Source organism: Phocoena phocoena, chromosome 16, assembly GCF_963924675.1.
Source record: "Phocoena phocoena chromosome 16, mPhoPho1.1, whole genome shotgun sequence".
Taxonomy (NCBI): Eukaryota; Metazoa; Chordata; class Mammalia; order Artiodactyla; family Phocoenidae; genus Phocoena; species Phocoena phocoena.
Genome location: NC_089234.1, coordinates 53,459,314 through 53,487,200, shown reverse-complemented (window position 1 = coordinate 53,487,200; position 27,887 = coordinate 53,459,314). Strand labels below are relative to the sequence as shown.

Sequence of the window (27,887 nt, the reverse complement as noted above, 5' to 3'; positions counted from 1 at the left end):
CTTCTCAGAAGATGCACTATTATAGATACTCCAACGCCGAGGTCAGCTGCTGGTACAAGTACCTCCTTTTCAGCTACAACATCGTCTTCTGGGTGAGTGGATGAGAGCAGCCATGTTCCCTGGCGTAGTCCTTAATTAGTAAATCATGCTTCTTCATGTTCTTTTGATTTGCCAGAGCCCCGTGAGGCTCTGGGTGAGGTGGCTGACAGTCAGGGTCCTGCCCTCATGAAACCAGTGACAAGTATTGGGTTGACCAAAAAGTTTGTTCAAAAAACTGGAAAATCCAGTTCCATTCAAAACGGAAAAACCAGAACAAACATTTTGGCCAACCCAATAAATTATAAAGTAGACCGTCAGGTGCTGTGATGGGGAAGGCCAAGGTGATTGAAGACTAGGTTAAGGGACCCTACCCCAGCCGTGGGGGGTTTAGGAAGATGGGGCTCTGACCCAGATGCGTGTCGGTTTCCCTCCATCCACACCCCAGGAATGCCCCAATGAGACATCAGCTGCCGGGTCCTTTGTGCACATTGGACTGTGGGCCAGGCCTTGTCCTGGGCTCTGGGAGGTAAGGGTGGACGAGGGGAGTAAAACCCTGTCCTTGTGGTGCTGGTGTTCAGTCAGAAGGGGTATTAGCCTACTGAGCCTCAGAGCAGGGAGGGTGAAGCCGCTTGGCCAGGGTGGTTGGGAAGCACATTCTAAGGAGAGGTGGCTTGTAGGCTGAGACCTGAGTACTAGTGAAGACACAGCTATATGGGGTCTTGGGAAGAAAGCTCCAGTAGGGAGAGCAGCATGTGCAGAGGTCCTGAGGCAGGAATGAACTTGGCATGTGCAAGAAGCCAAAAGAAGGGCATGTGGCTGGAGCTGAGTGAGTACAGGGCACAGGGGACACAGGTGAGGACATGGGCATGAAGAAGCCAGGTCATGCAGGACTGTATGATTCCCAGTAAGTAGCTGGAATTCTACTTCTGTCAGTAACTCTTGGTAGGTTATAAGTTGGATGGTATCATCTGATTTTGGAGTGATTCTGCAGAGTGAAGGCATGGATGGTGGTCCCATGTTCTGAGGTGGGCATTTGGGGCAGAAGGGTTTGAATGGTCTCTTAGCCAGCCACATGGACATGTCAGTGTCCCGTACCAGTGGCCATCCTGGAGATGAAAGTCTTGGCCACCATCAGAGGAAGGGGTGACCAGATCATCGAAGGAGAGTGTATTGACTGAGGAGAGGAGGGGTCTGAATATTGAGGTGGGGATGCTAGAGGTGGGGTTGAGGAGGAAAGTCCTCTCCAAAGTTGGCTGTGAGTGAGTGAGTGGCCTGAGGTAAAAGGAAGACCAGGAGATTTTGTGTCGTGGAAGCCTTGAGAGGAAGCCCTTCATGTAGAGAGGAGTAGGATGAGGACAGAAAATTGACATTGGCTTTGACAAGGTGGAGGGTATGACCTTGACCAGAACTGCTGGGGATGGAAACCCACCTGGAGTTGGTCCAGGAGCCCATGGGACATGAGAAAGTGGAGACCAGTGACTCATGACAGTTCTTTCAAGGACTCTTGCCTTAAAGAGGAGCAATTGGGTACCGGCTGGAACTGGTCAAGGGGTTAAGGGAGATATCAGAGCATGTCAGTGGCATTGGTCCAGGGGGAGGCAGACATTGATTCTGTGCAGGAGAGCACGGTGACATGACCGTGCACAGAGGGTTTTAGAACCTCATTTACTACAAGCGTCGAGTCTGTGGCTAGTGTCTGGGTGGGGCCTGATGGAGAAGGAGGGACAGGATAAGTGGTCATGATGCCACATTTACCTCTACTGAGGATTTTGACATTTCCTATTTGGACTGGAACTTTTGACATCGAGGCCGGCTTACCAGGATCTCTCAGCCTTTCACCCTTGTTTTTCCAGCATCACCCCCTGATGATTTATCTCAAAGTTTGGGGGGTTTTCTGTCCTGGAGAAGTAGGGTGGGATTCAGTGGCTTGGCCATTCACCGCATGACTTTTCTGGTGCCCAGACAACCTTTCACCAGCAGCCTCATTATTGCCCCTGAGGTAGGGCAGTGCTGGACATTTGAGGTGGTTCCTGTGGGCCCCTCCTGATGGGAGGACTGTGGTTGCCCCTTCCCTAAGATGTGTGGCTTCTCAGACCTGCATTGCTCCCTATCTGGAGGAGAGCCTTCCGGCCTCACCTGGAGTCCCCAGCCCCCAGCCAGGTGCACAGTTGAGGGCCACCTGGCTTAGGCAGGTGGTTTGACACTTTAGACACTTTGTCCACCCGCCTGTTGTACCCCTTGCCCAGTGGCCCGCTGTGCTTCCTTGGCCTTACATCCCGACCTCTGACTCTCATCCTGATTTTTGCATCTGGGGTGAAACTCTCCTGCTGCTGCTGTGGCCCAGGGCCCTGGTAATCTCTGTTTCTTCAGAGCCTCTTCAGGATAGATTCTCTGCTCTTGGGAAACTTAACTAACTTGCCCAATATAATACATTTGCAGCACCAAATTCACATAGCAGAGTTCATGAATCCAGAATTGTAGCAAGTCTGCTTGGTGATTGAAGGGGGCTACAGCGTTATCGGAGTTTTGCAGAATTGGCAGTGTCTGTGGTCGAGAGTTAATCATTTTTCAGTTAGTGTGCCCTGGGGCAGAACAGCACAGGACAAACAGGAACAGTCAGGAAAATGAGGCATGAGAGCTCTGTTGGGAAAAAGAGAGGGGGAGGCTGCCCGGCCCCTCCCTGCTGGGTTCTAGGCGGAGATTTGCTGTCTTCATCTGCACAGGAGCTGGGAATGTGGAATGAGGCTTGGGAATTGGGGCGCAGAGCCCTTAGGGAAGTGCATGGTGCAGCGGGGGTTCCTGGGTGCCAAGTCTGGACTCTCAACCTGAGCTGATTTCTTTGTGAAATACTGCTGTCACCTGCCTGCTGCCTGCCTCACAAGGTTGTTGAAAATGAATAAGATGATGTGCCAAGCCCTCACCTCCTCAGAGAAGTTTTCTTCTTTAAATGGAGAAAATACAAAAATAGAGGAATATAATGAACCCCCCACCCCGGCTGCCATGTTCCCATCAGCTAGCTTCAGAAGTTACCAACTCAGCCTATCATGTTTAATTTATATCTTCCCCCACCTTGGATTATTTTGAAGCAAAGCACAGATGGATCATTTTGCAGAGAGTTTTTGTTTGGTTTCGATGAATTAACAGTGAGTAAGCTGAGCAGAAGGGTGACAGCCTTGATGGTGGACTTGGGCTCCTTAGGCAGGTTTGAATATGCAGAAGCAACCTGTTGAATTATTTGACCAATTCTAGGTGCTGGAACAAGCAGAGGTTTTATTTAAGTTTGCCCCATCCAGAATTATTTTCACAGTAACATTCTTTATAGCAAACACCTGTAGCACTCTAACCATTTTTTGTGTTTTTTCTTTTTAAGCTGTCTCCTTCCAACTTCAAGGCCGAGATTTTTCCAAGGGACCATTAATACTTGCTTGAGGCGAGAGATGTGGATGCCCGCCATGTTTGTGTGTGTTCTGAACTGCATGTTTTACTGGGTGTACATGGAGCTGGGCTTCATGGGGATCTTATCACAGGGATGTCAGGAAAATGCTGCCACCACAGCATTTTGAGGACACTAGCACTTTTTACCCTTTCTCGGTTTTTTAAAATTATTATTATTATTTTAAAATTTATTTTATTTTATTTATTTTTGTCTGTGTTAGCTCTTTGTTGCTGTGCGCGGGCTTTCTCTAGTTGCGGCGAGCGGGGGCTACTCTTTGTTGCGGTGAGCGGGGGCTACTCTTTGTTGCGGTGTGCAGGCTTCTCATTGCGGTGGCTTCTCTCTTTCTTTTTATAAATTTATTTCTTTATTTATTTTTGGCTGCGTTGGGTCTTCATTGCTGCGCTGGACTTTCTCTACTTGCCACGAGCAGGGGCTACTCTTCGTTGTGGTGCGCGAGCTTCTCATTGTGGTGGCTTCTCTTATTGTGGAGCACGGGCTCTAGGTGCGCGGGCTTCAGTATTTGTGGCTTGTGGGCTCTAGAGCGCAGGTTCAGTAGTTGTGGCACACGGGCTTTAGTTGCTCTGTGGCATGTGGGATCTTCCCGGACCAGGGCTCAAACCCATGTCCCCTGCATTGGCAGGTGGATTCTTAACCACTGCACCACCAGGGAAGCCTGGTTTTTTTAAATTACAATCATTCCTTGGATGTGTTAGACCTGTTTCTAGGGCAAAGTCTCACTTTGACACAGGAAAATGCAACTCAAAACCACAATGAGATATCACTCTCACCCATTAGAATGGGTATTATTAAAAACCAGAAAAATAACAAATGTTGGTGAGGAAGTAGAGAAACTGGAATCCTTGTGCACTGTTGGTGAGAACGTGTAATGGTGCAGATGCTATGAAAAAAAGCATGGCGGTTCCTCAAAAAGTAAGAAAGAGAATTACCATATGATGCAGCAGTTCTCCTCTGGGCATATACCTAGAAGAATTGAAAGCAGGATCTTGAATAGATATTTGTGCACCCTTGTTCGTAGCAGCGTTATTCATAATAGCTGAGAGCTAGACGCAACCCCTGTGTCTACCGAAGGATGAATGGATAAACAAGAAGTGGTCTATACAGGCCATGGAATATTATTCAGCCTTAAAAATGAAGGAAACTCCTACGCATACTACAACATGGGTGAATCTTGAGGACATTATGCTGAATGAAATAAACCAAACACAAAAGGACAAATACTCTATGATTCCACTTATATGAGGTACGTAGAGTAGTCTGCTTCAGAGACCCAAAGTAGAATGGTGGGTACTAGGGGCTGGGGGGAGGGGAAAATGGGAAGTTACTGTTTAATGGGGACAGAGTGTCAGTTCTGCAAGATGGAAAGAGTTCTGTGGACGGTGGTGATGGTTTCACAATACTGTGAATGTACTTAATGCCACTGAGCCGTACACTTAAAAATGGTTAAGATGGTAAGTTTTATATTATGTGTACTTTACTATGATTAAAATTCTTTAAAAAATCTCACTTTTACTTGCAGAGGAAAGGAAGCTGGGAGGGGCTTACAGCCTTTGTCTTTGTTCATTCTCACCCCACCTGATTCCACAGAGAATTTGAACTTCCCTGGTTTTGCTGAATGAATCCTCTCGAGGGATGATTCCGATGATGCCTGCAGCTCCCACCACAGACACTGAGTTTAATCTGCAAAGATTCTGATAAAGCCCTTGCCTGGATTTATTTCAGAGGTGTATTAAAAGTGAAAAACGGAGACTGCTTGTAGGCACAGACGACAGAGAGCCCGCCCCCTCTGCTGTGGACCTTCTCAGTGACAAGGGCAGGTCTGAGCCACAGCTTCCCTGCTTGTAAAATGCGGGAATTCATTTCTGACCCTAATGTGCAGCCTGTTTCTGGGTGAGGAACATTTGGGCTCTGTGACCAGCATGGCTTGAGGCCCCTTCCTTCGAAGTAACAGATGCCTCCCACGAGTAGGGTGAGCATGTAATTTGTGCTCCAAGTTGGGAAACTTTTAAGAATGAAAGAGAGGTTATTAAGAATTTTGCCGGAACAACAGACGTGCCCCAGGACTGCCCCAGGCAAACCAGGACAGTCCCTAACCCTAACCCTTCCCAAGAGAGGCAAAGCCAGTCTGATGCGGAAGGACCTAACGGTAGCTGCCTGCCCTTGCTCCCGTTTGTGGCATTTTTGTGGGTGGATGGTCTTAACTCTCTTTGTCTGGCCCCACAATGGGCTGTTGACTCTGGATCATTCTAACCATTAGAGAATCGCCCTTATTTGAGCTGAAAGAGTTCAGCTCCATGTGATATCAGACCCCAAGGCCTGATCCCTAGGTCTGAGCGCAGATGGTTTCTCTGCTTCCATTTCTTGGTAATTCAATGCAGTCAGAAAGGGAAAGTCTAGTGTTTTAATAACATGTGTAGACTATTTCACTTCCACTGCTGAGAGGTGGTACCTTTCTTCCCTTCCAGTTTTATTTATTAAACTTTTGTAACTGCATGGAAATTCTAGAAGACTACACAAGGCATCCCAACTTGACTGTGTTCCCTCCTTCAGGCTCCATTTTCCTGTCTGCAGTCACACATAGTTTCACATCTTGGTGAGAGTATCCACGTGATCTTGAAGTGTGCGTTTTCGTATCAGCATCACCTAGTGTAGAACATTCCAGGTTGCCGCACAGTCTTCCTGATTGTATTTTTGGAAATTCCTATATTGGACATTTAGGTTGTTTCCAATTTTTCTACTATCCTAGATAAGGAGCAGTGATTAGCTTTTGTAACACAGATTCTTCCCTTTGGGGAAAGGGGAGAAATTATTTGCTGGGATAGATTCCCAGGAGTGAGAGTAAATGGGTCAGAAGGTGTGTCCATCGTTTTGACCAGCCTGACATTTATATAGTCATATTCTCCAGAAGGGCTGCCCCAATTCATAGGAAATAGACCGCCTTATCTTTTGGCTCATAGGGGTGTGTGTTTGTGTATTTTTCCACATTTTGTCTTGCCAAGACAGAGGGCGAGGATTGCTTAATTAGAGACTCTGCTAGAGCTAGGAGTTGCTGATCCGTTTAGGGCCTCAGCTCCTGATCTCACTGGCTCAGGCGCATCTGCGGCTGGGACCACCAGGAGGGATTTGCGAGGATGGGCAGTATGGTGCCCTGTGATTATTCCCCAGGACATATGATTATTACACACTCACAGGGTGGCGTCAGGTCTAAGTAACTGGTGATGTGTATAACTCTGCTTCCTTGGCCAGTAAATAGTCAGCATGGCCCAGTCTGCTGGGGTGATTTGTCATCTATGGGGGAGTACCCTATTCCCATCTTGTTTGTACCTTTTTTTTTTTTTTTCCTAGAAATGCTTTAAAAAAAATCGCTTCTAGGGACTTTCCTGGTGGTCCCGTGGTTAAGAATCCACCATCCAGTGCAGGGAACGGGGGTTCAATCCCTGGTCAGGGAACTAAGATCCCACATGCCGTAGGGCAGCTAAGCCCACGCACCGCCACTACTGAGCCCGTGCGCTCTGGAGCTGGCACACCACAACTAGGGAGAAGCCCGCGCGCTGCAACGAAAAGACCCCACGTGACACAAGTAAGACCCGACGCAGCCAAATAAATTAAAAAAAAAAAATCACTTCTATTGAAGTGTAGATTAAATAGAATAGGCCTCTCGCCTTCTGAGATGGCCCACACTCTGTCTGTGGAGTGTATTTCTCCCAAGGCCATTCTCGCCTTTTGAGACGGACGGCATTCTGACTATGGAATATGTATCTCTATAAATAAATCCACTTCTAATATACATACTGATACATACATACATAGAAAGAAGGAAGGGAGGGAGGGAGGGAGGAAGGAAGGAAGGAAAGAAAGAAGGAGGAAGGAAGGAAGGATGAACCTGTACCCATTTCAAGTGTTCAGTGCGCTGAACTGGCAGCTGGATCCTCCCTCCCCTCTCATCATGATCGCCACGATGAAGATGTGAAACGTTTCCATCCCTCTAGAAACTGTCCTCATGCCCTTCTGTAGTCACTCCCTCCCCACCCTTCCTCTGGCAACCACTGATTTGCCTCCTGTCACTTATATAAATTAGATTTCACTCTCTGATCTGACTTCCTTTAGTTTAGGTGATGTTTCTCTGTTGTTTTTCTGCTTTTATTTTATTAATTTCTTTAAAAGTTTTTCAAAAACCATATTTTTATATTTAAAAATTGTGGTAAAACATACATAACAAAGCTTAGAATTATAACCATTTTTAAGTGCCCAGTTCAGTGGCATTAAGTGCCTTCAGTATTGTGCAACCATCACCGCCATCCACCTCCAGTCTTTGTCTGGCGTCTTAAGGCAGAAGATTAGGTCATTGATTTTAGATCTTTCTTCTTTCCTATAGTATAAGTACAGGCATACCTCATTTTATTGTGCTTCTCAGATACTGCATTTTTAGCAAATTGAAGGTTTGTGGTAAGCCTGCATTGAGCAAGTCTATTGACACCATTTTTCCAGCAGCATTGGCTCACTTTATGTCTCTGTCACATTTTGGCAATCCTTAGACTGTTTGAAACTTTTTCATTATTATTGTATTTGTTATGGTGATCTGTGATTAGTGACCTTTGATGTTGCTGTTGTAAAAAGATCTGTGACTCACTGAAGGCTCAGATGATGGTCAGCATTTGTTAGCAGTAAAGTACTTTTAAATTAAGGTATGTACATTGTTTTCTTAGACATAATGCTGTTGCACACTTGATAGACTGCAGTATAGCGTAAGCATAATCTTCCTACGCACTGGGAAGCCAAACAATGAGTGTGACTTGCTTTATTGCGGTGGTCTGGAACCAAACCCAAGTACATCCAAGGTATGCCTATATTCGATGCTCTGCGTTTTCTGCATCCTACACATTTTGATATGTTTTCATTTCATTTGGTTAAATGTCTTATATATGCATACTGTTTATATAATGTGTCTTTTCTTTCCCTCTCTGGCTTACTTCAGGATTTTCTCTTTGTCACTGGATTTCAGCAATTTTATCATGATATGTGCTGGTGTGTTTTCTCTGTGCTCTGTTTGAAGTTCATTGCGTTTTATGGATTTGTGGGTCTGTATTTTTCATCAAATATGTGATTACTCCCATCATTATTTCTTCAAACGTACACCCTCCCTCCCTTGGACTCCTTGTTGTCCCACAGGTCACTGAGGTGCTGCTCAGTTGTTGTTTTTTTAACCCCCTTCTACCATTTAGTTTAGAAGGTTCCTATTGCTTTTTCTTTAAGTTCACTCATCTTCTATAGTGCCTGATTGGCGATTAAACCCATTTAGTGATTCTTCATTTCTAATGTTGTATTTTCTATTTCTAATAGTTCTATTTGGATCTTTTTTATATTTTCTATTTGTCTCTTCATCATGTTTATTTTCCTTTAAATGTTTGAGCATATTTACAATATCTGTTTTAAAGTCTTTGCTGCTTCCATCTTCTATCTCATTTTTGTGTCTTATAGTTACTGAATTTCTTTCCTTGTTATAGGTCATGTTTTTATTTTCCCTCTTGCCTATCTAGTAACTTTTGATTGGATGCTAGATCTAATTTTTCTGCCCAAGTATTCTTCCTGTCTTGGTCAGCTTGGGCTGCCATAACAACACATCACAGGCTCTTTGGTTTAAACAAGAGAAATTTATTTTCTCCCCTTTCTGGAGGCTGGAAGTTTGAAATCAGTTTGCCAGCATGGTCAGGTTCTGGTGTGGGCTCTCTTCCTGGCCTGTACATGGCTGCCTTCCTGCTGTTTTCTCATGTGGCAGAGAGAGAGAACCCAAGCTCTGGTCTTTCTTCCTCTAATCATGGAGGCTCTACCCTCATGACCTCATGTAACCCTACTTACCTCCCCGCCTCCAAATACCATCACACTGGAGGTTAGGGCTTCAAGATATGAATTTAGGAGGGACATCTTTTGAGTCTGACATCTTTTGTTAAATCTTGTATGTGAGATTCATTCATGCTGTGGTACGTAATTATAGATCGTTGATTCTCATTGTTGTGGAATATCCGATTGTGGGAATATATCATTTGAGTTATTTGCAGTTTTAGGCTATTAAGACCTGTTGAAGTAATATAAAAACCTACCAGGGTTGGGGACCTGAATTATAGGGATGTCCTGGGGTTCGTGTGGCTGAGCTGAAGGAAATCCTGTCTAGGTCCAGATGGTTTCAGTGTGATAGTTTAGTGCAGGACTTGGCAGACTACGGCTCGCAGGCCAAACCTGGCTGTCTGCCTGTTTTTGCACGTACAACTTTACTGGAACACACTCCTGTCCATTCGTTTACGTATTATCTGTGGCTGCTTTCCTGCTATAACAGCAGAGTGGAGTAGTTGAAACAGAGACCTTCTGGCAGGCCTTTAAAGCTGAAAACACTATCTGGCTTACAGAACTGTCAACCCCTAGCTTAGTATCTTGTTCTCTACTCACTGTTAATCACTGAAATGTGCCAGCGATGGCAGGGGTTGGGGTGGGGTGAGGCTGGGGTGGGGGTTCCTTCTCTCCATTGCCTGGGGCGCTGCCTGTAACCTCCCTTGGAGAACTCTGCCTCCCTGCCTTCCTTTCTTTCAAAGGCTGATACAGTCAGATTCTTGGGCAGGGTGTGGTGGGCGTGAGCTCCCTGTTATCAGGGAGCACGGAGATTATGTGGAAGCTGCCCCAGAGCCCTGTGGGTAGTCCTCCCCACCTCCTCCTCGGGCCCGGGCCCTTCGCAGGAGTTCACTGGCTCTGCGGGAAGGGCACATGTGCTTCTTCTGGTTTTCAGAACCACCCTTCCGGCAGGAGGAAGAGCTGGTGTGTGATAGCTGTGTGACCCTGAGCAAGGCACCATCCTGCCCTGGGCCCATTTCCCTCCGGGAAAAGAAGCTGGGCTTTAGCGTCCCTTCCAGCTCCCAGAACTTCCAAACTCCCACAAAGAACTGGCTTGGTTTAAGCTTTTTTTTCATGTGGGACTGTTTTGAAAGAGGCGTTTCTTTTATGCTCTGTTTAGGGTCCAGAGTGATCGCAGTCTGGAGGGGCAAGGCCTCCTGATCCCGACAGATGTCCTGGGACTCCCCCTCAGTGCACTGGCTCTCAGGGCCAGGTTGGGTCTAGGGTCTGTGCCCTCTGGTGTCCTTTCAAGTGACCACGAGCATCTCTGGTGTTCCCTGGACTCCCCAGGCCTGGACTCCGGATTTCCAGTTCTGGAGAGTGAGTGCCAGGACTGTTGGGTTTCCACCTGGCATGATTTATGGTGGCAGAGCTTAGGCAGTGGGAGGTGCAGAGGCCCTTGGGGATCATTGGTCTCTACCTATTCAGTTTTGCAGGTTGGCAGACTGAAGTCCAAGAGAGAGGGATGGCTTGCTCAGAGCCACAGGGTGAGTTAGGAACAGAGCTGAGACAGTTCTATCTTCTTCCACTCCCTGCCCTGTTTTCTTTCCATCATCCTTTCCCCACCTCACTTGAAAAGCCTCCAGAAGGCATCTGTTTCCTTAAACTCTGCTTTACTCTTGTCTCCAGAAGCCCAATGAAACAGATGCCTCTGGAAAGCAGGACCTTGTCTCAGGACAAAGCTGCAAGTCGTTGGGGGATGGTGCGCAGAGTGCTTTCAATCCAGCAAATGATTATGGCGTCTTGAGGGTCCCCGCGGCCTCTGTTCTGCCTCCATGTCAGGGCAGGGCTCGCTCAGTGCTCCAGGGTAAGCACATCACTCGGGATACTTCTTTGAATTCTTACAGCCCTCCTATGGCCCAGGAAGGGTCATCCCCCTTTTGCAAAGAAAAACAGGCTCAGAGAAATTTCTGGACTCGCACAAGTCCTGTCACTTGTTGCAGGGTGGAGCCGGAACCAGGACCAGCTGACCCATGCTATTTTTTCAGCGCTGCCCTGGACTCCCTCGGGTCTCGGTGCTTACTCTTGGGTTTCCTTCTTGTTTTTTTCTGAGGCTCCCTCTGGTGGCCCAGGGGCAGGGGTTCTGTGAATGTCACCCTTCCTCAGCCAGGGGAGTCTGCAAGAATCAGGGGCCGGCAGGGCATGGCCTGAAAGCGTTTCGTGGCTGCTGGTGGTTTGTCTCGAGCTTGTGGAGGAAGGTCCTCTGGAGCCCGCAAGAATTGCCTAAGTGCTTTCACGCACTGAAGTGAAATCTTACAGGAGACCAAGCCCACTAAATCGTGGGTGATGAGGGGCTGCTTTTGACTTCCTTGGCGTTGGAATCCTCCTCCAGTCCAGCAGTGCCTGGCTACATGTGTACACTTCCGCTGTGTCTGGGACCTGCTGGGTAAAGGCTTGCCCACTTGGTGAGTGGACTCCGTGTGTGGCTTCCGGAACAAGGCAGGGCTGGACCAGCCCAGAATGCCCCCCAGGAGACCTCTCACCTTCTTTCACAGGAGCCTTTGCCTAAGGTGGAGAGGTCACTACTGAATCTTCACAGTGACCCCCAAAGAGGGCCTGACTGGACACAGAGTGATCCTCCCCACCTGATGATGTGGGACGTTGGCTTTAGGGTTGCACAGCTTAGAAGCCCCTCCTGCGGACTCCCACGCCGCCGGGCACTGTGACTGCCCCGTGTGGTGGAGGGCACAGGCTGGTGCCCGCTCTTCCTGCCTTGGGTGGCTGCCCTGTGGGCAATGAGATGACATGATGTCAGGACAGAGAAATGCATGTTTGTTTCTTGACTTTGCCACCAGCTAGCTGTCTGACTTTAGGCAAATAACCAAATCGTTTTACGTCGGAACTTTCCCATTTGAAAAATGGGGGTAATAGTACCAGTGTTATGGGGTGTGGAGGGTCTCTTTAGGTGTATTGTGTTTAATGCAGCCCCTGGCACCCAGGAAGGGGTGGTGCTACTTGCCCTGGTGACCACCTCAGGGTACGCACCTGATGGTCCAAGGCTGGCCTGCCTTTGGGCTTGGTGGGAGTTGGGCTCCATTCTTTGGGAAGGAATTTAATCAGGTGATAGGAGAGAGACAAAGGAGGTTACTCTGAGGCTGGAAGGCACCTTAACTGTCACTCCCAGATGGTTGGCAGCCAGGAGGACAGCCCAGCTCCATAGACCATCTGTCCCAGGGAGGTCCAGGGAAGCGTCTCCACGGGGAGCCAGGCAAAGCTGGCCAGAGTCCTGGATCATTCAGGGGGCTGTCGTGTGAGCTCCCAGACAGGTCACTTCCCCAGTTTGGTTCTCCCTCAGTCTCCTTGTCTCTAAAACAACTGTTGGTCCCTGAAGGTCCTGCCTTGGACCACTGTTCACTGAACCCATGATCTGACATGGGTCCCTGCCCCCCCAGTTCCTGTCTTTCTGGTGCAAAGTTAACTTTAGTTCTTCCTGTAAAACAGAATGGAAAAAAACACAAGCTCTCATTCTTAGAGCCCCGTTGTTGCGAGAGAAGGAGAACTGGGTTGCGGTGGTAGGGAGCTGGTGTCTCAAGCTGACTGTATTCGGCGAACGGTTTCCGAGGGGCAGAACTTCCTCACCGTCCCTCCTGGCACCGAGTGGTGGGTGGGTTGTCACGGAAAGTGGTTAGGCAACACTGAACAGAATAGAAAACATCGCTGCCCTCAGAGGGCTTAAGTGGGGGGGAGGCACAGTAGACAGACAGACAGCTCATGTGGTCTAGGATATGCGCCATGAAGAAGATCTAGCAGGGAAGGAGATCAGGAGTGATGGATGGGGAGCGTCCACATAGCATGGCAAAGGGAGATGTGTTTGAGGAGGAGAAATTTGAAGAGACCTGAATGGAATGAGGGAGGAAGCCAGGAAGGGATATGGAGGAGGAACATTCTAGGCTGAGGGATCTAGTCAAGGCTCTGAGGCAGGGATGAGTTTGGTGAGTTCAAGGAACAGTAACAATACCAGGGTGGCCCAGAGAAGGGGATTGGGACCGGGGAGCCGGGTCGGAGATGGTGTTGGAGACGCACGCCACAGCATGGCTGCCCATGTTCTCGTGGTCTACGGCAAGGAGTTTGAATTTTATTCTAAGTGTGAAAGGAAGTCATCAGAGCGTTTTGAGGAGGGGAGTGATCTAGACATATTTTTAAAGGATTGTTCTAGTTGCTTGGGGACCTGTGGGGAGACGGTGGGGAGGCCCCTGCAGGGATGAAGCATGGACAGGTGGGAGCAGAGAGGGTATGCTATGTATTTTGAAGGTAGGACTAACAGAGGGGTCCTGATAGGTTGAATGTGGAGTTGGAGGGAGAGAGCTGTCAAGCCTGAGGTCTAGGTTTTCTGTCTTAAATGAGTAGATGGTCAGTGGTGCCATTTAGTGAGAAGGGGAGAGGTGGGGAGGAGCTGATCCGGGGTTGGGAGACCACAGCTCCATTTGGGGGCACGTGGAGATTGAAATGTTACTAGTCATATTCAGTGGGCAAGTCGAGTAGACCTTGGGGTGTTTGACTCGGGAGCAGCTATGGCTGGAGGTTAGGATTTGTGAGTCAGCCATGTTAGTTATGAGATCATCTAGAGGGATCAGGGGAGGGCAGGGGTCCAGGACTGAGCAGTGAGGTTCTCCAGCATTTAGAGGGCTCTGAAAGACGAGGACAAACCCACAAAGGAGACTGAGAAGAAACAACAGGGAGGGTGGAAGACAATTGTGTGTGTACACTTGGTGTCCCCAAAGCTGAGTGCCTCAGTGACAGAGAGAATGACCAGCTGTGTTGGGTGAGATCAGGTAAGCTGAGGCAAAAGACGTGACCCCCCCCCCCCCCCCCCCGCGGAGAACGGGCAGCTCGTGCTCAAAAGACCCAAACTCCCCGATGGCTTTCAGTCAAGGGTTTTTAAAGGAAATGTTAGGGGTGGGAGTTGCAGGGTGTATGATTAACTTGTGGACTTTCTTCTGCTTGGTTAGTGGTGATGTAACAGGGAGATGGTTCGGGAATCTGAATCATCTGCCTTCCGGTTCCAGTCAGTCTGGGATCCACATACCTCTTCAGGTCAGCGGGTTATCACCATCCTCTACAGGGTTGGGGACGGGTGGTGGTCTCAGTTTCTGCAGAACAGCTCAAAGATAGTGTCATATTGTTATCTAAATCCCTTCTGGAGGAACCAGGAGTCCTGTGACTCTGTTGTTCTAATCAGTAGCTGCTTGAGTCTGCTCTTCTGAATGGGGGGAGAAGGGGAGGGGAGACCAACAAGAAGCAGCGGGCACAGAGGGGCTCATCGTACCCAAGAAGGCCCCGCAGGGTCCTGCTCGGTTTCAGTCACCCCTTTTCTTTGATATTCCTCAATCTTGAGGGAAACAGGGGCGAGACGAGAAAGGGAATAAAGTTGTGGATAGAGAGATGAATCATCAACTTGTCAGGGAAGTCTGTTTCAGAGGAACTGTGTTTCAGAGGGACTCGGTTTCAGAGTTTTGGTCCTGGCCCTCTCGGCTCGCGTGCTGCTTTGTTAGGTGGGGGAATCAGGTCTTGGCTGGACTCCGTCACTTGGGGTCCACAGACTGCTGTGGGAACCAGCAGTAAGGAGTCTGAGAACCCTCTGAAATTCCCTCCAAAACATGGGGCATGTGCACATTTTCTGAAAGTGGCCTGTGACCCAGAGGAGGTTGGGAACTCCGGGGCTTTCTCTGAAGGCCCTTCTTCCGAGTCCAGCCTGCTAGGGCTTGCGGTGGAGTAGACAGGAGCATCCTAAAGCTGGAGAATTCACTTGGGAAAGTTGCAGCCACAGAGAACCTTGCCCTTGTTGTTTACCGAGAGGTCCTGATAAACGGCAGCAAAATGCCAGCAGAGTATAAAGCAGTTAAGCAGAAAGATACGGGACTGCTTAATTTGTAGAGGCCACGTGGTGTTTGTTTTCTATGGAACAATCCTCCCGGGTGTAGGCATCTGTGGAGTGTATTTGGGGGTCCCTTTTTGTCATGGTGCACGTGAGGCACCTTAGCCCCGGTGGGTTCCTGTGGGTAGGAGGTCAGGTTTGGGGGGCACTGCTTTTCTGGGGTGAGCACTTGGCCTGGTGCAGGCTTCTTTTAATTCGGTAACATAACCAGGCATTTCCTGAGCGCAGGCATGCCCTGCAGTGCCGAGTGTAGGTACCACAGTGAGGAGCCTGAGCCTTGCCAGCAGACGGCCTGGGCGGCTGCTTGTCTGTGCTTGGAGTCTGTCTCCGGGGCTGGAGGCCCGAGGTGGGCGGCACAGGGTGTGCTCTGTCCTATGCAGGGCTTCACCTGCACTGGGAGCCCATGAAGGTTCCTGGGGCAGCCATCATGAGGGGTGATGTCTTCTTACACACCAGATAGTGCATTGAAATGAGTAGGGGGCTTGTGGAATGGGGAAGAAATGGGGCGTGGCCTGATGTCTCTAACTCCATAGTCTCACCTGGACAGAGTCTGCTCCGAGATCTTTGTCTCTGCCCTCCAGAGCATGGGGACAGCTGGGGTTGAAGGAATTTGTCCCAATGGTCAGGGAAGATAGGTGTGGGTTATCTGAAGAGCCTCACCGTCCTGTTGTTCTGGTGTAGAGTCCCTGTCATCTGCAGGGGCCAAGGGGGCCGCCTTGCCCTTGTTCTGCCCAGCCTGGACACGAGCCAGGAACACCCCCTGACTAGCAGTGTGGTCCCTCCTATGAGAAGCATGTTTGTGGAGCTGGTTTCTGACCTAACTTTCTCTCTCTCTCCTTCCCCTGTGCCTGCTCAGTTGGCTGGAGTTGTCTTCCTCGGTGTCGGACTATGGGCGTGGAGCGAAAAGGTAGGTGTGACTGTCACTAGGACCCTGAGCATCAGTCCGCCGGGTTTGTTTGTCCCTTGCTCCAAACTCCTCCCTGACGAGCCTCTCTTGTGCAGGGTAATGGTTCGTAGTCATTAATCTTTACAGAGCCAGCTCTTGGAAGTTACCGAACTTATGATGAAAACTCCTGGGGTCCTGCTGCTGGCCCTGTTTCCCTGTGGTAGGGTCGCTGCTAGAGGTCAAGGTTGGGCTGGTTGGGATTTTGAGCCCTGTGAGTGTGGGGAGCCCTCTCTCCTGTTCCCAGAAGCCCTGAGTCACCCTGGGGCATGTCTACAGCTGTGTCCAGGGCAGGCCTGGGGCTACCTTCTGGGATGGACCCTGTCTGTGCCTCTGGGAGCCAGCAGGACCCTGAACACAGTTGTGTTGATTCCTGAAGCTCTTGTTCTTGTCCACGCGAAGGACCCCTGAGTCAGGGAGCAGGGCTCTGGGATGTGCCCCCGGGTGCCCAGTAGGCACCTTTGAATCTCCTTGCCCAGCCTGTAGAGAGGGGAGGAGAGAAGACCAGGCTCTTACTGTCCGGAAGGACAAGGGGCAGTTGGAACTCCGAGGATGGGACTAGACCCGGTGTGGGCAGGGTGGAGCTTTGGTGTCACATTTTGCTCTGCAGGTAGGTGGGCGCTGGGGAAGTAGAGAGACCAGGCTGGAAACAGTGGGAGCTAAAGCTTCCTCTTGAGTCTCAGGCCCAGGGCTCTCTGTTCCTTCAGTGGAATCTCTTTCTGCTTTCAGGAGGAGGAGACAGGACCGCTTAGGTCTGTGGGCTTTCTTGCCATGGCCTTAGGAACTGGATACGGTCTGCCTTTGGGTTTGGGCCCCTTTAAGAGCTTGTAGTGCAATGTCACTTTGCCCTAGTGACCAAGAAGCTGGTGCAAACCATGACTCGTAGTGCCACCGTGTGACCACCTCCGGAACAGCAGCATCTCAGCCAGCGGAGCCCTGAGCCTAGGCCTGGCTACCCTGGCTCCCTGATTCTAGCTGGGTGCCTGGTCCGGCTGCTCTTTTCTCCATCCTCCTTTGAATCCTGTAGAACTGCTCTGTCCATTTCAGTCGCCATTAGCTAGATATGACTAATTATATCTAAATTAATTAAAATGAAATACAAATTAAAATTCAGTTCTTTAGTTCCACCAGGCCACATTTCAAGTGCTCACTAGCACGTGTGACCAGTGGCTACCATTGTGAACAGTGCAGATAGAGCACATCTGCATCGTCACAGGAAGTTAGTGGATGGCGCTGCCTTCGCCTGTCCTTGGCGGGTGTGCTGTTCACAAGCGTGTTCGTGTGGAAGCTGTTTTCATCTCAGGATAGTGGGGTGCTCCATGAATTGAGTGCAAAGTCAACCACCAGATGGCCAGAGGCCAGGGCCCTGGGGTGCCTTGACCACGGACCAGAGGGCCCCTCAGGGCCTCTTCCACCCCAGGCCTGGCGTCAGTACCCTGCAGGCTACAAAAGAAGTGTGGGGTCTGCCTGGGAGGCGGTCACAGCCTAGATGGAGGCCAGGAACAGGAGAGTGGCTGGGGGCTGACGTAGGCAAAGATCTACTGGGCAGAGGGGCCTCTAAGGGGGCAGGTGGGGAGGGGCCGTGCCATGCCGTGGCTTTTAATGACAAGACTGAGGCTTGGAAGGCAGGTCCCTGTCCTCATTTAGGTCCGGACACAGCCCCCCAGGGCACCCTCGACTCCCTTTGAAGCTGATGTTACCCTGCTTTCTCTGCCTCTTTCAGGGGGTGCTGTCCGACCTCACCAAAGTGACCCGGATGCATGGCATTGACCCTGTGGTTCTGGTGCTGATGGTGGGCGTGGTGATGTTCACGCTGGGTTTCGCTGGCTGTGTGGGGGCCCTGCGGGAGAACATCTGCCTGCTCAACTTTGTGAGTGGCCCTAGACACGTGGGTGGGAGGAGATAGGGAGGTAGGGGTGTGGGCTCTACCGGGCAGGCCTAGCCCTTATCTGGGGGGTGGGTAGCAGCTCTTATGAGCCTCCCCCAGGATCTGGCAGTTGGGGGAGGAGGCAGCCCTTGGTGCCCTGCTGCCCAATGAAAGGTAAGGTTTCAGGGAACAGTCAGATGAAACAGATCCTCATCCCTGGAGAGGTTGGGCCCCTCTGGATTTTATCTCCTAGTGGGCAGAGTCGGCTGCTCTCTGGCCTGCTCTCCTCCCCTTCCCTTGCCTTTCATCTCCCTTAAGAAGTCCCAATTGTTTGTTTGCTACTCACCTTTGCCCTTCCTGGCTAAGATCAAAAGATGTCAGTAGTGTTAGGGAATCTTTTCCCTCCTCCAGGGCGTGTGAAACTGTTGGCTGTGCAATGCAGAATCCTTAATTTCCTGGCAGAACTTCGAGTTACTAAGAGTTTAGTTTTATACTTAGGTACACATTCATTTTGAAATGCATTCGGCTAAAATTAAATAGCACCTGGTGGGGAAAACACATAATTGTCTTTTGCACTATAGTTTTTGTTGAATTTATTAGATCAAGCCTTTTTTTTCTGGGCTTCATTTAGAAAGCAAAACACGTGGGCTTTTTCTCATTTTTTTTTTCTCTTAAAGATTACGTTTGGTTACCTTGCTTCTCTATGAATGGAGAGTTCACTCTGGAGGGCCTTATGTGTGTGTATGTTTGTACACTGGAGGGCCTCATGTGTGTATGTTTGTACACGTGCACGTCTTATTTTGAGATATTGTTGGTTGTTGCATAGCTGCTTAGTGTGCTGTATGGCCAGTGATAACGGCTGTGATAACTTGAGCTCTACAGGCTGGAGCCCCGCCTTGATGGGAGGGGGTGTGGACCTGTGCCTGCAGTGGCCTTTACAGAATTCCACCACTATTGTGGCCAGGGACAGCTGTGCTTCTGCAGAGGTTTTTATGCAGTTGACTATCATATACACACATACAGAGTAGGTACTGATAACGTTAGCAGCTCCAGAGTTGTAAAGAACCCTGCCAGGGAACTCAGATGTCCTGTATCTAAAGTATGTAACCTGAGTGAACCTCAGCTTCCTTATCCCTAAAGTAGGAGTAACAAGTTTCTAGCAACTGGGTTGGTTGTATGTGCGAGGAGAGTGGTCAGATAGCGTGTCTGGAGCACAGTCTCTGCCCTGAAGGAGCTGATACCTGGTGGGGTAGGATAGCCATTCATTCCCGTGATGGAGTTTCCTTGGAGTGGGGGCTACTTCATAGGAGGTGGTTGGTACGTTCGTTGTCTTGGAGCTTTCTCATACTTTCACTCATCTGACTCTTACCAACAATGCAGCAGTGTGAGTAAGGATGAGTTGCCCAGAGTACCCAGCCAATAACGTGGGATTCCCCAGACTCCAACGTGAGTCTCTTGGGTGCCGAGCTCGTGCTGTTCGCAGCAGGCAGAGGTTCTGGGTCGTCCAAGGATGCGCGTCTGGCTGGGAGGCCAGAGGTGTAGTGACTTCTGCTCCTGTGCTTGTCCCCCTGCAGTTCTGCAGTGCCATTGTGCTCATCTTTTTCCTGGAGCTGGCCGTAGCCGTGCTGGCCTTCCTGTTCCAGGACTGGGTGAGGGACCGGTTCCGGGAGTTCTTCGAGAGCAACATCAGATCCTACCGGGATGACATTGACCTGCAGAACCTCATCGACTCCCTTCAGAAAGCTGTAAGCACCACCTTCTCCCTGATAGAGCTTGGCTTTCCTGGCTTCAGTCTGTGTGCATGGCTCGGGGCCCAGGCTGGTGGGGAACACTGGGCCTTCCCGTCTCAGCTCTGCCCACAGCCGGGAGGCCAGGGGAGGTGCTCCCCCCTGACTCTGGTCAGGTTAGCTTTGTCTGCTTGTGGTTGCTGGCAGGCCAGGCTTGCTCTCAGGGTGCCCTCCCCCATTTGCTTTGGGCAGGCAGTCCAGCTACACCCACAGCCACCCTACCCTCTACCCCCGCAGGGCCCGGGTCTCTCCAGCCCTGGCCACGCAGGCGGCTGCAGTCTCCTAGGTGCTGTGTGTGCTGAGGGGTAGAGCTGGGCGCATGACTCCCCGACTGAGGCTATTCTTGTCCCCTTCCTCCTCGGGACCTTTTCCCCTTCCTGTTTGGGAGGGCAGAGCTGCCTGGAGGAAGGTTCTTCAGATGGAGAGGAATGTGACCTCCCTGGACACTGTTCCCGGGGGTTTGTCTAAGCAGTCCCAGGCTGTGGCCTTTTCTCTGTCAGGCCTTCCTCCCCCTTGTGTGTGGCTGTACCTGGAGGCTGGGACCACTGCTGTCCCCCATCCCTGCCACCCCTCCCGCCCCCCCCAGCCCCAGGAGAAACCAGCTCCCCACCATGCCAGCCTGTGCAAGGTTGTTGTTTGATCTGTGCTCTGCCAGAAAACCTAGCTTCCTCAGGAACTTTTTATATGGAACCCTTTTGTTCTGAGGAGAAAATAGAAGAGCATTAAAAATAACTATGAGCTGTTCTCCTTATTAACCAGAGCTTGTTTGCTCCTTATTTCATGTATTGTAGGATCCCACAAAACCCATTTATGTGATCAGAGATCCTTCCTGTGTCGTTAGATCCTTCCTCTGTTGTTAGATCTCTTCCGTGTTCGTCTGCGAAAGTCCCCATCCCACCCTCTCCTGACATCACTGCCCCCTGTGCCTTTTCCTTTTCTGTTCAAGGCTGCCATTCTCTCTTCACTTCCACATAACCTTGGGCTTGCTGGTGTCAAGGATGCCAGGGTGGTTCCTCTCTGCAGTGGCCTCAACGACATTGTAGTTTTCTCCACTGCCTTCCTCTCCTTTTAAAAGATACCTTTCCTTAGAGATTCAGTAAATGATGGAGCTTCCTCATGGTAGAATATCAGGTAGTCGTTAGAGCACCTGGAACCACGGAGGACAGGGGCAGGGGAGGCGGGATTTTTACCTTAGAACCGAAAGTGAAGCCAAAATCCTGGTTGTGGGCCTGTGATCACGGCCATAACCGTGACAGCTGTAAGGGCGAGTGTGAAAACGACGTCTGCTCTCGGATTGGGACGCCGCTGACGTCACAGTGCTGCTTTCACTGCATTTGGTTTTACGATTTTTTAGACAAATGGGGTTTTTCTTTGCTGCTTCACCAGATAGTGGGGGCTTCTGGGAAGGGAGGGTGGAGACCCCGGGTCAGGGCAGAGCTTTGACTGCGTTACCTTTCACCCCAGTCATAACTCTCCTTGGGAGTAGACTTCAGCAGCTGTTTCCTGTAAAGAGGCACGAAAGGTGACTGGGGTCAGCTTGGACCTTTCCTGGGGAGGAAAGCACACTGCCCACAAAGAGGTGTTCTCTCGGGGGGCAGTAGAGGACCACATCAGAAGGAGAGCGAGAAGCCCGCTCTCCCGGGTTGGGGGTCAGTTGGGGAGGAAGGGAAAGTTCCAGGGTGAGGAGGGAGTGGAGCTGACTCCACGGGCACTGCCGAGCCGGCCTGGTGTGTTGGGCCCAGACAGGACCTGGACACAGTTTCCTTCTTAAGGGTCCACTCGGGTCACCTCGCTCACATCTCAGTGATGGGAGGTCCGTGGGGCGGGCTTCGATTTCTCTGAGGTGCACTGAACCCCATGTCCCTAAGACAGACACCTACGTGGGGCAACGACAGCCCTGGCTCAGAGCCTCGACAGTTCTCGGCTTTATGATTGCAGAACCAGTGCTGTGGGGCATATGGCCCTGAAGACTGGGACCTCAACGTCTACTTCAACTGCAGTGGCGCCAGCTACAGCCGCGAGAAGTGTGGGGTGCCCTTCTCCTGCTGTGTACCCGACCCCGCGGTGAGTCTGCCCGAGCATGGACGGTCCCTCTGGAGCGGAGCAGTTCCTGCCTCCCTGAGGGCTCTGGCTTCTTCTCTTCTGCGGATGGATTGAGTGCCCAGCTCCCCCTCCACTCGCCTCAGGGCTCTTGCAGCTCTGAAATCTATAAATTCCATAAGTGTTTTTGCATGGCCCACCCTGGCTCTGGTGTGCTGGGTGAAGCAGGCAAAAAACAGTGGTCCCCCTCCCGTGAGGGCCTCTCACTCAGGGGCGCCTGGACAAGGTGCTGTGAATATAATGAGCCCTGGTCTCCTTTCTCTGGAGAAAACAAACAGTCAGTCCTCCGAAGCCCTGGGCAGTGGCATACATCGCCATGCAGAATTCTTTCACTGTTCTTTCTTCTTCACCTGTCTTCATCCCCAGGCCACAGACCACATCCTTGGGTTCCAGAAACTGAGCTCTTCGGTGGCCCCTGCCCTGTTTTTTTTGGCCACGCTGCACGGCTTACAGGATCTTAGTTCCCTGACCAGGGATTGAACCTGGCGCCACAGCAGTGAAAGCGCCGAGTCCTAACCAATGGACCGTCACGGAATTCCCTTGGGTGTCCTTGAAGGAGCACTAAATGTTTGCCCAAACCTAGCCTGAGCAGAAGGGAGCCCCTACGGCCGTCAGTACCATCACACTGCCTGGTGCTGGGCCACGGGGCTCTAGGCACGTTCCCCAGCCCAGGAGGGGCTCAGGTCTGCAGAGGCTGCACAGCGGTGTCTGACATCTCCACCATGACTGTGAAATCTTTAGCAAGTGTAGCTTTTCCCTTCTAGCTCAGGGATTGGCAGACTACAACCCCTGCACCAGATCTGGCCTGCTGTCTGTTTTTGGATGACTTGTGAGCCATGAATGGTTTCCGCCGTTTTAAGTGGTTGAAAATAAATCAAAAGAAGGATAATATTTTGTGCCACGTGAAAATCATGAAATTCAAACTTCAGTATCCATAAATAAAGTTTTATTGAAATACAGCCATACCTGTTCATTTACATATTGTCAATGGCCGCATTCATGCTACAACAGCAGAGTTGAATAGTAGCTACGTAGGTGGGTTTGAAATATTTACTATCTTGCCCTTCACACAAAAAGCTTGCCAACCTTTGTCCTAGCATGGAAGGTTAGTTGGCAGCATGATGGAAGGGCATGAGCTGTAATGGAATTGGTGCAGGTGTTTGCTGGCGTTTGGTTGTGACTTTTCTAGAGCTTTCTACCACCGGCTTCTGGAGCACAAAAATGACTAATCTTTCTGCTTTTCTTACAGCAAAAAGTTGTGAACACACAGTGTGGCTATGATGTCAGGACTCAGGTGAGCGCTCCAATGCATATGACTTTGAATTCTTCAGGTTTATTCTCTAGGGTCCAACTTCCCGATTTAGCACAAGTGCAAATTGGAGTGGGAAAGCCAGGGGACTAAGCTCAGAGGTGCCACCTAAGCTGGGAACCAGGCAGGCGGGAGCATACGGCCACGCACACGCCTTCCCGGAGCCGCTGGCAAGACAAGATTCATAGGGACAGTAATGGGTGTGATATCAAGCTCTGTGAACGACAGTCACAAAATCTAGCAGTTGCTACGTTAGTGGAAAGAAGATGGATGAAAGTTCGGGGGAACAAAGACGACATGTTTAAGAGGTCCTTGGAGTCCCAGGAGGTGTCTGTTATGTAGGGGTTCAGGATGGAGTTGCAGGAGGCACATGGCTTGGTCCAGCCGCCATTATGGAGGCAATGCTAACAGGGAGGGAGATAGGCTCAGGGCAGGAGCAGGGCTCAGCCCTCTAAGGGCTTCCGCAGGCCGTACGGAGTGTGCGCTTGGATGTGAAGAGGCGAGGACCCACCCCAGTCCTTGCCCTGGTGGCCTCTGGTGATGTGAATGACAGCTGTTCTGAAGGAGAGGGATCTCGGGGAAACTGCAGGCACCCTGCTGTTGGCCGTGGACACTAGGGATGTGACCCTCCAGGCTGGGAAACCTCAATTCCCTCTGCAGTGAGCTCCGCTTCATAGCGGTGGGCCTATGTCAGCATCAGCTTCTTCAGTGACCAATTTCCTCACCACTTGCATCAGTTGCTAAGGCTGCTGTAAAAAAGTACCCAGGCCCTGCGGTTAAAATAACAGAGATTTAATTTTCTCATAGTTCTGGAGGTTAGAAGTCTGAGGTCAAGGCCTCAGCAGTGTCGGTCCCTTCTGAGGCCCCTCTCCTTGGCTTGGATGGTGCCTCCTCTTCCCTGTGTCCTCACGTGGGCTTCCCTCTGTGTCTGTCTGTGTCCTAATCTCTTCTCACGAGGACACCAGTCATATTGGATTAGGGCCAACTCCAATGACCTCATTGTAATTTATTTACCTCTTTAAACAGCCTCTCTCCAAATACAGTCACATTCTGAGGTCTTGGGGGGTTAAGACTTCAACATAGGAATTTTAGGGGGACATAATTCAGCCCCTAACACTGCTAACGAATGAATGTTCCGTCAGTGTTTCATGGGTGAGGCTGATAGGGGAGGGGGGCCGGGGCTGACTGCTGTGGTCGGGGTGGGTGAGGACACGGTGTCTGCCGAGGCCACATCCCTGTGTGCTGACTGAGCCTCCGCTAGGGTCGACTTCAGCCTGTTCCTGCTGGCTCTGCTTCTTGGAGCCAGGCTCACCTGGGCTCGGGGGTACACTCTGAGAAGCCATTGTCCCTTCCCTCTCCTGACTCAGAAGACGCTGAACCCTCTTTCCCCAGTTTCTCTCTTTAAGGCACATTTTCCTTCCCCAAGCCCTCGTCCCCCTCCCCTTTCTCCAGACGTGGGCTGTGGAGGTGTGTTGAACAAGCTGACCTTGAAATGTGTGGAGGCCCTAAGAGAAAGGGGTTAAAGATCACAGCCAGGGAGCCTTTGCTTAGACAGGTTATAAAATGCGAACGGCCCGGGGAGGGGCAGAGACCGAGGCAAATAGACGTGTTTCTCCTGGAGAGTTCTGTCTGTCCGTCTGTCCTCGGCATCAGCCTCCCAGATCCCTCGTTCCCCCCAACCCCCGCCGAGGTTTGCTCTGCCCCCGGCGGGAGTCCTCTGGGGATCCAAGGTGGGGACGGCCTGCGTGTCGCGGGCTCAGGCCGCTGTCCTGTTTCCCTGCAGCTGAAGAGCAAATGGGACGAGTCCATCTTCACGAAAGGCTGCATCCAGGCGCTGGAGGGGTGGCTCCCACGGAACATCTACATCGTGGCCGGCGTCTTCATCGCCATCTCACTGCTGCAGGTTTGCCCCCGCTGCCCTTCGTGGCTTCCTCTCCCCTTGTGGCCGCACCTGTTCCCTTGAGCCAGATTTTACACTGGGAAAGATGCTGGTGGCCGAGGGCGCGTGAGGCCCGGGGTGAGTAGGCTGCTTTGTGTCTCCCGGGAGAAGAACTCGTGGGAGAAAGTCAAGAATTCAGTGAATCACAAAAACCAGGAGTTTTTTCAGGGTTGCCCAGGGCTGGGAGGAGAAGCCGGCAGCCCCCCAGGCAGCCTCGGAGGCAGCTGAGGCTGCTGCTCTGTGGAAAACCCACCATTTAGAAAATGTTCGGCTCTGACCTTGCCTTGAAGAGGGTGACTGGGGTGGACTCGGGGTCACCAGCCATCCACGCACCTTTTTCCTCCTTCACTCAGTGGTTGACTGATCTCAAAGGAAGGCCGAGAGACAGAAGCATCTGGAAAAAGAAAGAAAAAAATTTACTTGCAAAGCAGGCAAGGATCTCTTACTTCAGAAGGCCTGGCCCATCAGATACCAGCCACAAGAGGGATTGAAAGTGGGGGGTGAGGGGAGCAGAATTCCTCAGGTCACCAAGTTCACATTAGTCTGTTCCTGGTAGGAAAAGATCAGCCTTCCCACGTGATTATCCTGGTCACTGAGGTCGGGGTGTAGCTTCAGACACCAGCATGGCCCAAATCGGGGACAGTCTTGTTTTTATGGTGGAATCCAGGTTTGCAGGAAACATTCGCGATTTGGTATTTGGGGAATCAGAACCAGTCAGGGTGACCCTGTCATTTTCCGTTTCACCCCGGGTACAAAGCGAGTCGCGGCCTGTGATACGGGATGTGCATGGTCATGTTGCAGGCAGGGCAGAACGTCCGTTTTGCTTCTGTGGTGCCTACTGTTTGCCCCTTCTAGGCTTTAGGGAAGATCCCATTGTTTTTCACGCAGCAAAGCAGAGCCCGGGCTCGTTTGTTTTAGCTGTGGGTTGGTCTCGTTTGGCCACATGCCCAGTTGCTGCTCTCTGTCTTCAGCCTCTGCGGGTGGGTGTGGAGGTGATGGGAAGTGCGGGGTGCCCTGCCCCACCTCCCCCTCGGCCCCGATGCTGACGGCCGCTGCCTCTGCCGGCTTTGTTGTCAGATATTTGGCATTTTCCTGGCGAGGACCCTGATCTCGGACATTGAGGCAGTGAAGGCAGGCCACCACTTCTGAGGAGCCACAGGTGGGCGAGCAGAGCTGAGCCACGCCGTGGAGGCCGAAGCCCTTCACCGCCATCAACTTCACGTCCAGAGGGAGAGAAACGGACGCACCCAGCCCGAGCCAGCACCCCGCCTTCAGCATCCGCGTGACGTGATCTCTGTTTCTGCTTGCTGGTGCTGGAGACCCAGGGGCCCCCTCTCACCTGCACAGACTTGTGACCAGCAGCCCCGCTGGGGTCTCCCTGGAGTCAGAGGGTATGTCTTTAAGTGGGGGAGGTGACTCTGAGGGACAGACGGCTCTGGTGGCTGCACCCTGGCCTCCTCACCGCTCATGTCATTGGTGCTGGCCTAGGGGGCAGCCACACCTTCTGTGGCCCTCTGAGTGCCAGGGGGGCCCGCAGTGTCTGCACAGGTCGGGGTTTTGGCAGGATCCTCGGCCATGTCAAGTGAAGTAAGCCTGAGCCAGTGCGGGGACTGGTGCCACGGGAGTGCCTCGTCCATCGCCCCCCGGCGCCCAGGGCGGGAACTGTCTCCAGCCTCAACCGCATTATGCCTTGAGGGCACGAGGGGGCAGTGGGCATGGCTCTCCTGCGGAGTCAGCTCTCCTTTTCCTGAAGTGTGTAAATAGTTTATTTATAGGGCAGGAATGTTCTCACACCACATCTTCATTTCCTGTGGCATTCTCCTCTCAACAGCCTTACGCGGCATCTGGGACTGACGCCGTCCCTTTCAGTTCCCTTGAGTGTCCCACGAACCAGCTCCAGCAGCTTCTCCATATCACCCCTAGTAACCCAGCTGCACATACATGCTCCCCCTTCGTCTGTGCACCCCCCACATGCATACCCCCACTCCCCTCCCAACTTGGCCTCACTGTCTTCTGGTCTTGGTGCTACTGAAACTGTTACCCAGAACTTGAATCGTGATCCTGACCCTCCCCCACTGCAAGGCCGGGGAGCCCCAGCCAGAGATGGCCAGCTGGACCCCTTTGGCCAGGGCTCCTCTCCAGGCCACATGCTGAGGGCCGGCTGGCCGGCCTGGCATTCGCCTCTCCCTGGAAAGAGAAGCCCCGTAGCCAGGCCCCTGGGCCGAGCCACGGACCCCAGCCTGCAGCTGCGTAGAGGCTCAGACGTTTCGTTGCTCACTTTCATGGTGACCTTCCACCCCCTGACGGGGATATCTGTGGTCACCGTGTCCACCTTTCCTGTCAGGGCTATTGGGGGCTTGCTGTTGGAAATGAAGTCTGTCTTATGTACTGAATAACCCCCCAGGCGTAGCTGGGGCGTTCGTGCGTCTTTGGCTGGTCTACACTCTAACGCCTCTCTGGATCTCGTACCAGTTCTGTCCTCATCGTTCAGGGATGGAGTGCCACCTTCACATACTTGCCGAAGTGTACATGCTAATGTGGTATATACTGGTGGGTGTTTGTTGATGATGTTGGTTTTGTTTTGTTTTTTTACCATTTTCTCTGTAGACTAGGGGAAGAATGCTTGTGTTTTTAGGAAGTGTGATGCTTTTCTTTGACTGCCAAACTCTTTTATGGAATATATCTTTATATTAA

At 51.3% G+C, this 27,887-nt stretch overlaps 1 protein-coding gene across 2 annotated transcripts; it reads left to right on the top strand.

Annotated features, from left to right (window-relative positions):
* Positions 1–27,887, top strand: TSPAN14 (tetraspanin 14). 2 transcript variants are annotated; one of them, XM_065894202.1, is made up of 8 exons: positions 1–92; positions 16,105–16,155; positions 17,915–18,061; positions 19,633–19,803; positions 21,784–21,909; positions 23,195–23,239; positions 25,038–25,157; positions 26,271–27,887. In XM_065894202.1, exons 1-8 carry the CDS (start codon positions 12–14, stop codon positions 26,340–26,342), a joined length of 813 nt encoding a protein of 270 aa, XP_065750274.1. In that variant the 5' UTR covers positions 1–11; the 3' UTR covers positions 26,343–27,887. The 2 variants fall into 2 exon arrangements, with proteins under 2 accessions (XP_065750274.1, XP_065750275.1); XM_065894203.1 differs by lacking the exons at positions 16,105–16,155; positions 17,915–18,061; positions 19,633–19,803 and having other exon boundaries at positions 12–92; positions 26,271–26,342.